This window comes from Archocentrus centrarchus, chromosome 1 (assembly GCF_007364275.1).
Source record: "Archocentrus centrarchus isolate MPI-CPG fArcCen1 chromosome 1, fArcCen1, whole genome shotgun sequence".
Classification (NCBI taxonomy): Eukaryota; Metazoa; Chordata; class Actinopteri; order Cichliformes; family Cichlidae; genus Archocentrus; species Archocentrus centrarchus.
In genome coordinates, this window is record NC_044346.1 from 10,317,227 (window position 1) to 10,334,612 (window position 17,386).

At 38.2% G+C, this 17,386-nt stretch overlaps 1 protein-coding gene across 1 annotated transcript; it reads left to right on the forward strand.

Annotated features, from left to right (window-relative positions):
• The first annotated feature begins 3,411 nt into the window (after nucleotides 1-3,411).
• LOC115783398 (perforin-1-like) lies at nucleotides 3,412-17,295 on the forward strand. The gene is made up of 8 exons (XM_030734243.1): nucleotides 3,412-3,480; nucleotides 5,123-5,394; nucleotides 5,481-5,560; nucleotides 5,912-5,957; nucleotides 15,207-15,349; nucleotides 15,447-15,585; nucleotides 15,713-15,793; nucleotides 16,801-17,295. Exons 2-8 carry the CDS (start codon nucleotides 5,125-5,127, stop codon nucleotides 17,293-17,295), a joined length of 1,254 nt encoding a protein of 417 aa, XP_030590103.1. The 5' UTR covers nucleotides 3,412-3,480; nucleotides 5,123-5,124.
• Nucleotides 17,296-17,386: the final 91 nt, after the last annotated feature.

Genomic DNA, 17,386 nt, shown 5'->3' on the forward strand with positions numbered 1-17,386 from the left:
AAATCATCCAGACAGGTCAACGTGATATGTTGCTCAATAGTGCAGTGAGGCGGGTGAGGTGATCATCAACCAGTTCATCAGACTCCTGTGGTCGTCGTCAGTCTTAGAGGACACTTTAATGAAAGTCTGTGGCTGACATGGTTATGGCCAATAAGCATTATATGAGGAGCTGTAGGCAGTGGTGATGGTGAGGCTTGATGTCTGGGTGGTGGGAGAGCATCCAGGTCAGGATCCAGAGTCAGAGTAGTGAGCTGTGAATAGACAAAAGGAGAATTGTGCGAGTATGTGTGTTGTGAAAGCTTTTCACTACCTATTTTACTGATACTTTTGATTCTAACACGCTCAATCTTGTCATTTTCATTCTCATCCATAAACAACTTAGTCATAGTTTCCATTAATTGCTTTCTTTCCCACTTCTCTGCTTCCTTCTTCCATCATTCTAGGACCTTTCTGTGCTTCTCAGTCTCATTTAAATCCTTAATCCTAATCCTTTTCCTCTTTGTTCCCTTTTTTTTCTCTTGCTCTGATTGCTCCCTATATTCACTGAATATGATCTGTGCACAGAATATTCAGTACAGATGTTAACTTTTGTTTGGTCCAAAGTAACAAAAAAGTTCTTGAATAATCAGGCCCCATCTTATCTCAAAGACCTCATAGTACAGTATCACCCCAATAGAGCACTTCGCTCTCAGACTGCTGGCTTTCTTGTGGTTCCTCGGATACTTAAGAGTAGAATGGGAGGCAGAGCCTTCAGCTTTCAGGCCCCTCTTCTGTGGAACCAGCTCCCAGCTTGGATTTGGGAGACAGACACCCTCTCTATTTTTAAGATTAGGCTTAAAACTTTCTTTTTGATAAAGTTTATAGTTAGGGCTGGATCGGGTGACCCTGAACCATCCCTTAGTTATGCTGCAACCGGCTGCTGAGTATTTCTTTTTCACTTTGTCACAGGCTGGCTCACAGCCCATAACAAAGAATGAGGGGAGGCAAGGGTACAGGCCAATCAGATTAGTTTTATTGAAAAATAAGCAAATTTTAAAAAAAAGATAAATATGGGATGTGAATATGTCAGTATGTCCAGTGTATGCAGTGTATGAGTGAGTGGACATGTATGTGGAAATCTGAATGAATATTGCAACCCAAAACCAAACTAGAACAAAAGACTAACCAAGGTTACCTGGAGGAGCAGAGAGGGGAGAATGGTTAGTGGGGCCCTGCTTAAATTACTGAGCCCGGGTGGCTAAAATTACTCAAGGTCCACCTCTGCCTGCAGGAAGCACCGCCCCTGCAGGACAGAAGACGGGCCGTGACAACTTACCTCTTTTCACTCTTTCTGTGTTTATATACCACTCTGCATTTAATCATTATTTATTATTAATCTCTGGCTCGCTTTCATAGCATATCTTTTGTCCGGTCTCTCTCCCCTCACCCCCAACCAACTGTGGCAGACGGCTGCCCCTAACTGAGCCTGGTTCTGCTGGAGGTTTCTTCCTTCCCACTGTGACCAACTGCTTGCTCATAAGGGGTCATTTTGACTGTTGGATTTTCTCTGTAATTATTGTAGGCTCTTCACCTTACAATATAAAGTCCCTTGTTGTGTTTTGGCACTATATAAATAAAATTGAATTAAATTGAATAGGTCTTGTTTAGTTCCGAGTTGCTTTAGTTTAATTCCTCCCTCAGTTTCCATCCTCTTATGTCAAGTCTCCTGTATTTAGCTCATTCGTGTGCCTGTGTATTCCCTGTTCAGACCTCACTCTTCATGTTTTATCTGAGTTTGTATTCTTTCTGCTTTTTGTCTTTTGTTTTTTAGTTCTTTAGCTTCCTGTATCTCCCCAGCCGTCTCCAGGTCCCCTAATTATCCTTTGTGTGTATATATAGTCTCTGCTTCCCCTTGAGCATCTGTTCTCCTTACCTCAGTCTTCCAGTGTGCCAGTGTGGTACCTAGTAGTAGGTTCCAGCAGCTTTTGGACTGTGATTTTGCCATTTTGGACAGACATGGCAAATCATGGCACATCTCCACATGTTTTGAGACAGTTTTCATGGTCTCAGAGCCCTTGAGTAAGTTAGACACGTCATTTCCTTTCACTCAATGAACAATTTTTTTTTTATAGCAATGGCAGTCGTGGAGCCTCGTTTAGTAGTTTCTGTAAGTTAACAACATATGTTAGCTGAACCATAGAGATAGAGCGGAGCAGAAGTTTTTGTACGCATTTTTAAAAGGTAAGATGTTTTTTAAAAAGACTATGTAATCAGAACACAAATTAATTTGTGCCTGAAAACATGTTAGTGGATCAATCACCAGTAACTTAGCAGATTTGGGGTTTATTAACAGATGATTAGGCTAGGGTAGCTCTGTTAGTAAATGCATAACACTATCCAGTAACACCTAATGAATCTTAATGTTATTTTATCCAACATTGTGAATCACTTTTTGCTCATTTGATGGTGTTAAATATCAGCAACATTATGGGATCCATTTTTTTAACCTGTTTAAACAAATGTATCGTGTGGAAGTACGTTAACATTAACACTGCACCATGTTCAGGCAAAGGACTCTAATTGTGATATATGTCTATAAATATAGATTCAGAGAACATATTTGGAACTAAGAGTAAAAAGACAGCAAATATTGTTTTTAGGGTTTGTGATTGTGTCCACTGTTGCCCTCTGTATTTGTTGCTTCTCAGCAGACTGAAGCAGAGTGAAGGTGATGGAGCCAAATGAGACTGAAAATACAATAAAGTTTAAGATATGCCACCCACTATGAAAAATAAATCACAAGGCTAAATGGGCAATTGCACTGAATATCTAAGATTTTATACAACACCAAGCATGTATACTAGTATTAGTGCATATTAATTATGTAAATTCATAATAACTGATGACACTTGGCGCACTTAAGCTTCAAAAGGTAATTTCCAAAACTTAAACTGGGTAATAAAATCCACACCTCATCTTCTAATATGTCCAAGCATGTCCGAGGTGTGTCTAATGTTGCTGTTATTTCTCTGTCCTAACGCTTTCTCTCTCTCTGCTAGCACCAGAGCAAAACCACAGGAAGATTGACTGAATACCTAACTCCCTGGGATTTTCAAGAATTACCCTCTTCTTATTTTAAATAATACAAATATTAAGTTTCTCATTGGTCTGGTCTTTGTAAGGAGTGTAAAAGTTTAACAGTTTTTCCAGTGTACCATTCTTTAGGTGTGGGAAAGTTATGTCAAATCACTTTAATCCAGTTTTTGTTTTTTAATACAGCTGCAGTCTGAAGGCAGTTTAAATAAATGTAAGATCTGGGAAGAAACATCCTGACTGTGGTTAATTTTTTTATAACTTCAGAATTGCCACACCCTTTATTTCTTATTTCCTCATAAGCAGTGCTTTTCACCTTGTCTCATCAAGTCTTGTTGGCTGCTTGTTCTGCTTAGCTTTATTTGGAGTACTGGAGAAACAGCAGGAACATTTTGGCTTTTGGAACAGGTAGGAAGTCTTTTTGAAATGCTACAGTCAAATTATTTTCGATCCTGTGCAATGTGCAAAATGCAGTTTGAAGGATATAATTAATCTAAAGATTTTTATATCTCGAGCAACTTCCAAAGCCAGCAGCAGTTAATCCATCTTCGTGCATAGTGGTCACTGCAGCGGGCAGCTATTCAAAAGCTGTTCTCTTGTGTTTTGTTGTTATAGTTGTGCATCAGCCAACACAGTGGATTATCGTCATCCCATACACTGCACCTATTGGCCAGTCATGGGAAGTTGTTTTTGTTATTTTATTTATTATTTGGATGTAATTACCAATATTAGTCAATACCAGCAGTCATGATTGTGGATCTGAGGATGCAAAAATCATTTTCTGTTACTGGTTTGTTAAATTCATATTCCTCTGGTTCAGAAGTCAAACGCATGGTGTCCAGCTGGGTGGACGTGTTTGTAACTCTATGAAAAATGGATTCATAAATAAAATTTTAGTTGCATTGTTTTGTTTTGTTTTTCATCTCTAAAGAGGAATAAAAACACTCAGGAAAAAAATCTTGATGGAGGTTCTCATAATTCATGTATAAACAAATTCCTCCAAGCTCATGTGTAAGATTGACATTTAACAGAAACGTTAGTTGCATAAGGCAGTGGTTCCCAAAGTGTGGGATGCAAAGGTACTGCAGGGAGGCCACAGTAATAATAAATTCAGTTTGAAATGACTCACAAGTATGCATAGTTACATATTTATATAAGAGTATTTATTTATTTAAAAATTGAGTTACAACTGGTAATAGGAGGTGGTTACTTTGTTATATTTGTTATTTTTTTCAATTAATAAATTATTTAAGTGTTATTTGAATATCATAGTTTAATTTGATTTTTTTTTTAATCTAAATGAATTTTATGTTTTAGGTCATATTAGAAAGAAATATAGAAAATTCCACAAGGCTTTTTTTTTACTTTACAGCCTCACTGACTTGCACGTGAAATAAAAACCAATAAATAAATAATATCCTAATGTGTTAAAGCATAAAATAATATTACCTTATTATTATGAGGTTACTACTCTAATGCACAGATGTTACAATTTAATTATCAGCAGGCTGTCATATTGTTACATATGTTACTATACTATTACTGATTGGTTTTGCCTCTTGGGCAACCATTTGTTCCCACATTATTACATCAGTTTCTGGCCTGTTATTACAAAATTACATAAATTTCAATGCACTATTACTCAGCTATTGCCACTATTTATACAAGTTAACTACTTGTTTGTTATTTTAATGTTCCTTTGGTAATTAAGTAGTAATAATTTGCCATTTTCTGATTGTTACCTTCCTGTTTCTACCAATAATTTTTTAATGTATTTTTCTTGGCAACATGTTCCTCTTGACTGAGGTAGGCAGCACTCAGTCCATTAATCTTGTCCAGAACACTGACAGGCCTTTTTTTTAGAGGAAGAACACATGAGGAAGAAAACCTGGTTCAATAAAGAAAGCTGATAACCCCTGTTGTGATACCCATACACAAAATCTGTGTGCAAGAATTTGCAGCTCTGGTTACCATCACTGATAACTGCCTACAGTTAAAGTGGTGATCACTTATGTCCTGATCTACTCCATTTTTTTGTCTTTGACTTCAGCCATGCTCTCCTTTACAACCCCACCTCCTCTCTACCTGAGCCTCCTTCTCTTTCTATTGTGCAACTCCCCTGTTCTTTCCTGTCGGACTGGGAACTACATCCGGTGTGAGGCTGCTCCGTTTGTACCAGGCCACAACCTGATTGGGGAGGGATTTGATGTGGTCACCCTGCATCGAAAAGGAGCCTACATGATTGATGTAATGACTTATCGCAAACCAGATGGCACCTGTACTCTCTGCCCCAACCGTCATCAAGGCAAAATGCTGCAGAAAGTAAATAAATAAATTGTGATTAGCCACAAACTTGGCCCATAGCTTATGTGCCATTTTAATCATGGTGTTCTGTCTTGCATTTTCAGCTGCCAGCCTCTGTAGTGGACTGGCGTGCAATCAGCCGATGTAAAGCTGATATCTCCACCAGTACACACATCTCTGTTGGGTATAGTATGATATAGTACATTTATTGCTGAAAGGGTTTCATCATATTACAAGATCTCCTCACTGGCCATTAGTAAGCCAGCGTTCTTCAGTAACTTGTCCAACCTCTTAGTGTTCTTATTCTTCACATTGAATCCCCTACACGTCAGCAAGAAAGGAGACACTGGAAAAACAGCTGGATAGAATAAAAACAGCATCTCACTGCATTTCACTGCGTACACTGAATGATCTAAATCTAAGACATGGCAGACATTTATTGCCTGGGGCAATTGTTGTTCTGGGGAATATATTAAATGGATCCAAAAAATTAAACAACTAAATAAAAAAGTAATTCTTCAAATTGTGTTCACAGTTCACTTGTTGACACTTACACTGCACAGGACATCAATGACTGGAAGGTAGGAATCACTGTTGAAACAAAACAAATGTTTCAAATAACAAAATACTGTTACTGTGATTACTTCTTATAGTTAACAGAAATGTAAAAACTCTATACAACTTTGTCTGCTGACTTGTTTTTTGGGGTTTTTTTTTTACCAGGGGAATGAGCCCTGAATCAAACAAACTAATAAAATAAAAACATTAGAGTTCAAGTTCTGATCAGAAGGGCTGATATGATTAGATTTGCTGTCTAAATGTGGTACAAGTATTATTTGACTGAATGAATCATAACATAGGACACTATTTATTATATTTAATACCTTATATCATGTTGACTATTGGGCCATTCCATCTCAAATGTTTTTCAACATGTAAATGAAACAGGAACTGTAATTTGGGACAGATATATCCAAAAATGTGTGATCATTGGCAGGTTAACACATGAAAAAAAGTCCAGCACTTCTGCAAAGTCCCATATTAGAGCACACACTTAAAAATTTCACATTGCAATAGACAACTAGGGACAATTTCTGAATGTTATATAAACTTAGCACAAAAAGTTGGGCAGCTTGTGCTTATTTATTTCTTTGTTGTAACAATGCTTCTTGATAATAAATCTCATACATTATAAAAGTAAATGTCCTCCTTGTTAAATCATGAGTTAACTTTGATTAACCATATTTTATTGGAAAGCTGAGTTCACATCCAGCCACACCCAGGCCTGATTATTGCCAGACCTGTTGAATCAAGAAACCACTTAAACAGAATCTGTCTGACAAAGTGAAGCAGGCTAAAAGAGCTCAAAAAGCAACACATCATGCCACAATCTAAATAAACTCAAGAAAGGTGTATAACACCATTTCTAAGGCTTTGGGACTCCAGTGAACCACAGTGAGCGACTTACCATAATTGATGGAGCCATGAATTCCGCTCTCGACCAGAAAATCCTGAAGGAAAATGTCCAGCCATCAGTTTGAAGCTCCAACGTACTCGGGTTAGGCAGTTCACACTGGGCCGGGCAAATTTGGATAAGTTTTGTCCCCTGATAAATGAAATCATCATTTAAAAACTGCATTTTGTATTTACTTTGGTTATCTTTATCGCTTATCAAAATGAGTTTGATGATCTGAAACTTTTTTAAATAAACCTGTCCTGTCCTGCAGCATCATGATTTACATTTGGTTTCCTGCAACGTTGTCCATGTCACAAAAATGAAAAGATGACAGATCACTTTTTTGACACTCTTGAGCACATTCTCGAGAGCCATACTTACAACGCCAGCTCCACAAAAGTTTGAGCATTATGTAAAATCTAAATCTAAACAGAATGCAATGATTTGATTTCTCATCATAAATCCAAATGCAGCAGCAACCGTCAGACCTTCTTTGTTTGTTCTGCACAATGTAAAGTTTCTGACTCGTGCTTTCTAGGAGGAAGCTTGCATGCCATTCAGTAACAAAAAATGAGATTATTTATTCAACACAAAACTGACAACTACAAAACAAAATGTCTACTGTTGGAGTCCTGGTTATGTATTCCTGCCATTATTATATGTAAAAAAAAAACTCTAACTGTGACAGTCAGTAAACTGTTCTTCCATGTCCTGCTAACTTCTAATCTGAGCATGCTTGCCCAACTACACACACCAATTTATGACAACTACCTGCACGTTGCAACACAACAAAATAACAAAATGTTTAAATGTGGCTCAATATACTGTGAGGTCATTAAAATGAGATGGGGCCTGATTATTTAAGACCTTTTATATGAGGAGAAGGATTTAAATTCTATTCTGGATTTAACAGTCATTGAAGAGAAGCCAATATGGGAGAAATCTGCTCGCTCTTTCTAGTCCCTGTCAGTACTCTAGCTGCAGCATTTTGGATCAGCTGAAGGCTTTTCAGGGAGCTTTTAGGACAGCCTGATAATAATGAATTACAATAATCCAGCCTAGAAATAATTAATTTTTCCAACAATTTTGTACAGAGAGTCGTTCTGATTATTTCTGTTTTGATTTTGGTGGTGGGACGACATTTGAATCCTATTGTACTTCTGTCAAAGCCACTATTGATAATTTTCTGAATGCACCATGTGTGAAAAATATCAAGTCTTTCTGTGAGTAGATTAGAGATACATTTTTGTCTCAATAATGGCTTTAATGACATAGTCAATGATTTTTTTTTTTTCATTTTTAAATTTGTAACCCTGCAGAGCATAATCACGTGTTTCAGTAAATTATCCATGGCTCATAGGTGCTTATCATATGAAATAATGCAAAATGTATTGTTGCTTGCCATTAAGAAATAAACAGGAGTTCTGACTAATTAGTGTTTAATAGAGCTCGCTCTTTTTTTTTTTTTTTTTTTTTTTTATTAATTGGCCTGGTTTTTCTTAATCAAACCAAATTTGCCTTTAAACATTTTAAATATTAACATCATGCATTTATGTTAGATAAACTGCACAGATAGCATGTGCTATGATGGTTACTTGCTGAATTTCTGCAAGTTTACATTTGGTAAGACACCTGATACCAGTAAAATTAAAACAAAGGAGGCGATGAAAAAGATAAATGAATTGATTCTAAGTGAGGCATTATGATCTTAGTCCCTCCAGGAAAATGGTAAACAATGAGGAATGACTCAAGTAACTACTCCAGAGCTTAGCCCTGCTTTATGTGTTTTATTAAATTTTGTTAATGGGTGATATCAGGTCAAACATATATTATCTCTTTGTAGTGTACATCTGTCTCATTATGTTTTTTCTTTTGTTAGTCCTCATATATTATTCTCCCATGTCAATTTAAGATGGTGAAAAAGACTATTTTTATAAATCTTGAGCACCTACTCAGAATATATTAAGTTGGTTAACTCTTCAAATGTCTTCTTTTTAATGTACCCACAGGCGTGTACTGTTGGTTCTGCTGTCTCTAGAAATAGTGAATGTAAAGTCCTGGTTCTCTCTCAAATGTTTCCATGATTGCTCTCTGTGCTGTTTTTTTCCCTCTCATGCAAACCCCTGTCTCCTGCCACTTTTCATGCACAGTGTCCTTGGACTCCAGCTGCCTTGGACTTGTTTGTGTTTTCCATTCCCTGAATCAGCTCTGTGCATAAACATGCCTAACCTCTTTCACTTTCACTAGTTGTTTTAATATAGGAAAAACAACAAATTCCAACTGCTCCCTTTACACATTTACTTGCGCACCATCTTCTTTGCTACTTTAGCATTCTCTACACCAACCTTAGAGAAGATTTAAATGCTGCCTCTGGTTTAACTCTTCAAATATATTTTATGGGTATGGGTCACCACTGGGCAAAAGTGTCAGGACTGTAAACTCTGTCCTGTTTTTCCACCATTCCCCATTTCACCCCCGTCTACTGGCACGTGTCACGCATCCATGAGGTGTCCTTGGATCCCTCCCAACTGTCCCAGTTGCTCTGTGTGTAAACATACCTTTTCTCTTTCACTTTCGCTATTTGTTTACTGCAGTGAAATAACAAATTACAGCCGTTCCCTTTGCATGTGTTTTTTATTTGTGTACTCTCCAATCTCATTGTACATCCTGTATAATGACAATAAAGGCATTCTATTCTATTCTTATTTAAGTTTATTATTATTTAATATGGTACATGGCATCATCTAATCTTCTTGGCTTCTTTTAAAAATGTTACCTATTACTGCACAGGCAGTTTGTAAATACATGCACAATTTGAATTAACCTCCAAACTTTCAACCTTCCTTTTTTTTAATTGGGCTCTCTCTCCTCCCTTATTTCCACCTCATCCTCTTTTCCCCACTTTAAGCCTCATTTACTGAACTGAACACACAGAAACGTGCATATTTGTTCCCAATATTGTCACAATTACTAATTTTAATGAGGTTATACATGCAACCCTCCAGACAGCTGACAACAAACCAGCTAAGCAACAACAGTTGGTTATAAGCTAACATTACGCCAGTTAATTTTAGGCTCCAGTGTCCTAAAAATCACACAGTTTGATTACATTCTCATATAATAGGTGAGTTCATTCACTATGTGTCCTAGTCCAACTATGTTACATCCACTTTAAAGAAAGTTTCACTAATGAAGAGAGCCAGAGATTAATAATAACTAATGATTAAATGCAGAGTGGTGCATAAACACGTGGATCATGAAATAGAGGTGAGTGAAGAAGAAAAACTCAGTGCATCATGGGAAGCCCCCAGCATCCTAGGCCTATTACAGTGTAACTGGGGAATGGTTCAGGGCCATGTGATCCAGCCTCATGTGATCCTACAAGCTTTATCAAAAAGGAAAGTTTTAAACTTAATCTTAAAAGTAGAGTGGATATTTGTCTTTGAAGAAACCTGAAAAACCAACCTATCCCCTGAGGTTCCGGCGTGTTCGTTTATTAAACAGAAATTAGACAATAGAACGGAATAAGGAGTCCAAATATTAAATTTAATAAAGCCATTTCCAAACAGTTTTACAGATTAATCCGGGTCAGAACTGCATACCATACTCGTGTGAGATGGCATGAAGTACTGGCCCTTTCTAATTCAAGTTACAGTTGTCATATAGTCAGAGCATATCAGTCTTGATTACATCATTTACAAAACAGAATGTGAAAAACAGAGAGTTTCAACAACAGGGTGACCTCGCAGTCTCCATATCTATCATTGTGTAGTCTCCATCAGTGTGGCTCATTGTACAGTTCGAACACAAAGTTCATCATGACACAGAACATTATAAGCTTCTGTATTTTTAATCAGTAAAGTTATTTTCTAGACAAATATCTCAGGGAAGTAAACGTACATAAGATATATAGGTGGCATATACTATGAATATTCCAACATCTTCTAAATCCAAACTGGGACCAGGTTCCACAGAAGAGGGACCTGAAAGCTGAAGGCTTTTCTAAATGTATAAAGTTGGACATTTTAACATGGGAGCCTATGGGGACTGACCTGCTTTTGCAGCCTGTCTCAAGTGGCCACTAAAGGAACTGCAGTTTTTGTTACATCCATTATTGGCTGCATTTTTCAGCTCATCAGGTTCTGCTTTGTGCTGGGTTCAATATGAAATCTGACTGTATGGAAGTCTATGAAAAAAGAATCCTTCTGTTCAGATTTAAATGTTTAAATGTTGCCTCTGGTTTAATGCTTCAAATATATTTTATGTTTTGCAAAGTATGGGTCTCTCCTGGGCAAAAGTGTCAGGACTGTGGTCTCTGCCCTGTTTTTTTTTGCTGTTGCCCCATTTCAGCGCTGTCTCTTGCCACGTGTCATGAGGTGTCCTTGGATACCCACCCAACTGTAGTTATATGTTTCCCATTCCCAGAATCAGCTCTGCGTGTAAACATGCCTGTCCTCTTTCACGTTCACTGTTTGTTTTCTACAAATGAAAATAACATAAGAACTGCTCCATTTACATGCTGGTACTTTTCATTTGTCACCTCTTATTTAAGTATACAGTACATCACACCATGTGATCTACTTGGTTAGTTTTAAAAATAGCATCTATTAATGCAAAGACAGTCTGTAAATGAATTCACAATTTGAATTAACCTTCAAACTTTTAATCTTTTTTATTAATTGGGCTATTTGCTCACAAACAGACCAATGAAAACCTTTAGATACAAACAAAAAGTCTCACAAAGAATATTTGTGGATATATTAAATCCACAAATATTCCTACCCTCACCTATGATTACAAGCTTTGGGTAGTGACCGAAAGAATAATATCGCGAATACACACACACACACACACACACACACACACACACACACACACACACACACACACACACACACACACACACACATGCAATTTCTTTTTTAAAAAAAGGGACTAATAGTGAATCAGAAGAACACCAAGTGACAGAACACTTGTCAATATGAGTGAGGTCCTTGAAAGAAGAAAAAAAATCTTGGTAAGGCTGAAACTCTGACTTTGGTCAGTTTGTATGCTGATTTTTTTTTTTACGAAGAATCATTTAACGTGCAAATAAAAGCACAAATATAAAAACATACAAGCTGTTTTGCATGGTTTCTAACTGACAGAAATGTGAGTTTTCACTATGAGAATTGTTGAAAATGTACATTTTCAACAATTCTCACTGAAATCACAACTAATCTGCTGTAATTATAAAAATACCAGCTATAATAATATTATATGTAATGTATTACGTTCATTAAGTGTTTGTGGAATGAATCTCAGTCATCGTATACCTAAATGTTGAAACAAGTTACAAGAGAAGACTTAACTGGCAACTACTGGAGACACATGGAACTCCGCCTTGGAAACAGGTGGAGGTCAGGCAACTATCAAGCACATGCACACAGTCTGTGGCCTGACAAAGACTCCTGTTGTACTGTCCTTCACCAGGAGGGGCTCTCTCTCTCTCTCACACACACACACACACACACACAAGTGTGTTTTGCTATCTTTGTGGGGAATTTCCATTGACTTTCATTCATTTCTACAGCCTAAACCTTACCTTTACCCTTTTCCTAACCCTAACCATCACATACCTAACCCTAACCCTAACCTAAACTCAATTCATACCTTAGCCCTAACTCTGACCCCTGACCCAAAAACAGGGTTTCCCCTTGTGGGGACAAGGTTCCAGTCCCCACAAGGAGCAATTGGTCCCCACAACGTAGTATATGTCAGAAAAAATTGTCCCCACAAGGTATTATAAACATACGCACGCACACACACACACACACACACACACACACACACACACACATTTTGAAATTAGTGTACTAACATAATAAAATATTTACTGTGATGTTGTTGTTGTAATATTTTTGGGACCAAGACTTGTGTTTTAATGGGTTTCAGTGGGGACATTTTTGGCTTTAAGATTCTCACTGTTCATTATGACACATAAGGGTTAATTTGCATGCTGCTGTTGGACTTTAATACCTGCAGCAGACTTTAAATATGCCTGCTTCTGCAGTTCATGAACATCAGTTCACGTTCTGCTTGACTTGAAGCTTAAGGACCACACTCATTTTTTTAAACTGCTTCATGATTGGCAGTCCACAAAAATGTGAGTACCAAGAATCTCTGTTTATGTGGGGTTTTTGTTGTTGTTTTTTTCTAAACATAATCTCATTGGAAGGGGTTGCGAGGAAGAAGCAAATTAACAACAACAAGGCATCACATACTAATGAATAGCTCTTTGTTAAAACTATGAGAGAAATAAGCTGCTAAATATCCCATACAATGTTGCAATACAGTAAGGACACAAATGCTATTACAACTATTTTTTTATTTTTTTTTTTATTTTAGGTTTTTTATTTTCTTTCTTTGAGCAACACTCTGGCCCACATACCAACTGGTGGCAGTAATGTATCATGGGGCACATGTGGGACCCACACTATAGGGTCCCACATGTGCCCAGGTTTGCATCCCACTGTGGGTCTGTGCGTTCTGTCTAACAATCACACACATTCATACTCTATTTGTTGCATCGAAGAGCAACCTGGGGTTCAATATCTTACCCAAAGATACTTTGACATGCAGACTCAAGCAGCCAGGGATCAAACTACCAACCTTCCAATTAGTAGGTGACCTCCTCTACCTCCTGAGTTACAGCCACCCCGTAGTGGCTGTAGTGCTGTGATTCCTCTGTGGTTAAATATTTTTGTTTAATATCTTTGTTGAGCACTGCAGCCTCACAGGAAGAAGGTCCTTGGTTTGAATCCACCTTGGCCAAGACTTTTCTGTGTGAAGTTTGCATGTTTTCTCCAGCCACTCTGCTTTGACATACATTTAGTTGGGGTTAGGTTAATTGGTGATTCTAAATTGCCCATAGCTGTGACAGGTTGGCAACCTTTCCAGGGTGTTTTGGTATACAGCTGCAATAACAAAAAAAAAAAGTGTCGTTGTTCAACAATATATGGAAATAAATGAATATCCTTTTCTTTCTGTCTCTGAAATATTTCAGCCTCTTTGTCTGAAGCCATGATCTCCTCTTCAACCCCGCCTCCTCTCGGCCTCCTCCTCTTCCTGTTGTACAACTCTCCTGTTCTCGCCTGTCAGACTGGGACCCGGAGCCAGTGCGAGTCTGCTCCCTTCGTACCAGGTCACAACCTGGCTGGGGAGGGATTTAATGTGGTCACCCTGAGTCGAACAGGAGCCTACGTGGTACCTCACTCCAAACGGCACCTGTACTCTCTGCTCCAACCCCCTTCAAGACAACAGGCTGCAGAAAGTAAATGAATAAAATCTGAACAGTGAGTTAAACAGTAGCGTACACCTTATGAGGACATGGTAATCCTGGTGTTCTGTCTTATTTTCCAGCTGCCAGTGTCTGGAGAGGACTGGCGTGCAATAAGCCAATGCAGTGCGGATATTACCAAAAGTTCACACACCTCTGTTAGGTACAGTATTATAATTGTATTATAATTACTGAAAGGGTTCTAGAAGCCAGATATTTTTTTTTGTAGTACATCCAAAGACACAGACTTGTACACTGATCTTCTCACAAAACAAACTATAATTTTTATTGGACAACACAGTTTCCTGTGGCTCCACAAATTTAGCTAAAAAAGCCTCGTCTCAAACTTCATCTCTCTGTCTCATACAAAAAGGGTCCAACTTGGACTAGCCTTTACCAAACATTTAATAGGAATGTAACAATATTTTTCTGTATCCAAATTGTCTTTATTGTTTTAAAAGAGAATAACAGCTAAAAATGCCATTAAGATTTTCTGTCAAATTGTAAATATAAATTTGATTGAAAAAAATCTGGAAAATCACCTTTGAAAACAAATAGTGAAATTTAACAGTGGTTCTTTGCTTTAACTTGTATCCACAGCTCCTTACACTTCCCAGGACAGTACTGACTGGAAGGTAGGAAACATTTTGCAAACACTATTAATGTTTCAGAATATTATGACAGGATTGACAGGGAGAAACTTTGACTGTTGTTTTTTTTTTGTTTGCTTGTTTTTTTTTTTATCACCAACATGATGTAGTAAAATTAAATCCATAACCTGAGCAAAATTTGAAGCCCGTCACTGTCTAAATAATTTTGCTATATATTCCATGTCTCATTTTACTTCAGTGCTTAAAAAGTATCCTTATATTAAATTAAAATTTTCTTCTTTTTTTTTTTTTAAATACTTTGACTAGAACCTAGTATACTGTATCTGGCAAACCAGATACAGTACAGGTTCCAGCAAAGGAACCTAGAAAATACAGAAGTGATTATAATCAGTACTTTATGTAATGAAAATTGTGCTTAAACAGAATTCATTAGTTTTTCAATTAGACTGGCCTAGCGCTGGAAAGGTTTATGACTGAAAGCGTGGAAGTGGGAGGAACTCGCTCCAAAGCCTATAACTTTGCTACACAAATGGCCAGTGAGGACCGCTACACCTTCAGCCTCCATGGCGTCACCTGCAGCCATTACAGGTAGGCTGTGAGCTCACATAAGTTTAAAGTCTGTTGTATGATATAGTTATTACATGAGTTCCATTAAAATAATTTTCTAATCTGTGTAATTGTCTAGATACCGTGTAGCAACCAAACCTTCCCTCAGCTCAGAGTTCAAGAGGATTGTGACCAGCCTACCCACTTTCTACAACTCCTTCACCAAACCTCAGTACAACAACCTCATACACACCTATGGCACACACTACATCCGCCAGGTTAACACACACACACACACACACACACACACACACACACACACACACACACACACACACACACACCTTGTTTGTTTTTTTATTTTACTAAAAAACATACATTACAACACATTGCACCTAATTGCAGGTTTACCTCGGGGGGCGACTGAGGAGAGTCACAGCTGCACGAACCTGTTTGTCCTCACTGAACGGGCTCTCCCCTAATGAGGTACGTGAAGCAGATGTGCCTGCACACAGTCACCACACTGCATGTTTCTACACACACTCCATTTACACACCTTAAGTTACCACTGCCATGAAAGACAGAAATGAGGTAAGCTGTACCCACTAGTGATGGCATAAAGCTAACTATGAATAATGGTGCACAGTGCAAATAATAATAATAATAATGACTATGTTAGATTTTATGTCTACAAATGTCAGCTGTTTTAATTACCTGGAAATGGTTTACATCTTATTCTGGGTACATTTCCATTATAGAGGCTTTTTTTAATTAAAAAAGATATTCCCTTACTTGATGTATTCCATGGTGAAATAAAGTACTGTATAACATGCCATTGCACAATCTCCTATAAACTGGGGTGAGATCTGGTGGAAATCAAAAGCATCCTTGTTATACTTGTCTAACCCTCAGTCACTGTATAGTTTATAGTGTCTCTCTACTCTTGTATTCAGGATTGTTTTTTTAATTTCTCACCTACCTGTGGATGCATAATGCAGGTCACTGATATGACGGTCTACCATCATAAGCACATACTTCAGACTACAGCTTCCTTAACCCCTTAACTGGCAGCAAATAAAATCACCTGAAACAACTACATAACACCCTCTGGTTATTATTGGCTCTGAACAATCCATTTCATAGCCTATTAATCGGCTGCGTCTGGTCCGCGGGCCGAATGAAGTGCATTTATATGGCAGGCTAGACCCGCCCATTTTGACTGACACCTCATTCGGCCAATCATGTTAAGAAATGGGTTTCCCAGAGCCAATAATACTCAGAGGGCGTCACGTAGCTTTGTCAGGTGATTTGGTGCAGCCAGTTACATGATTGGCCGAATGACGTGTCAATAAAAATGGGAGGGTCTAGCCTGCCATATAAAAGGGACTACAAACGGCCCGTCACCGGGCCCTTGCCAGTTAAGGGGCTACAGAGTTATTACCACTGATAGATGTTAAGTATAAGTGACATCGTTTCCCCTTCCTGTCTTCTAGGTTCACTCCTGTTTATCAAACGGTGTCTCTGTCGGCTTGGGGAAGGTCAGGCTATCCAATACTCAGTCATCTTGCAGAAAGGTCCTACAAAACCAGGATGTCTCCTCTATATTCAGTCTCCACCAACACTACACTGAGGTGGTAGGAGGCAATGGTTGGTTAGGAGACTTTTTGCTCACCCAGAATGACTCTCTGGGCTTCGTAAATTGGCTACACAGCGTGAAGAATCGCCCAGATATTGTTTCATACTCCCTTCGGCCAATGTATGAGCTGATGCCAACCGATAACCAAAAGACAGGGATGAAGGCTGCCATAGAGCAATACTTGGAAGACAGCACGATAGCTAACTCACAAAGAGAAAAGCAATGTTGGCCCAACACTCCTAACCTGGATTCAAACTGCTGTCCTCAACAAGTTGGGAAGGGAACACTGACGGTCACCATGATCCGAGCCTGGGGCCTGGCAGGAGATTATTTTGGCACGTCTAACATGTGAGTAGAGCAAGATGTGTTTTAACACATACTCTCTCAATGTGTCTGCACATCTTGAGTTGGTTCCTGAGTCAAAAATTATTTTAATTATTTGA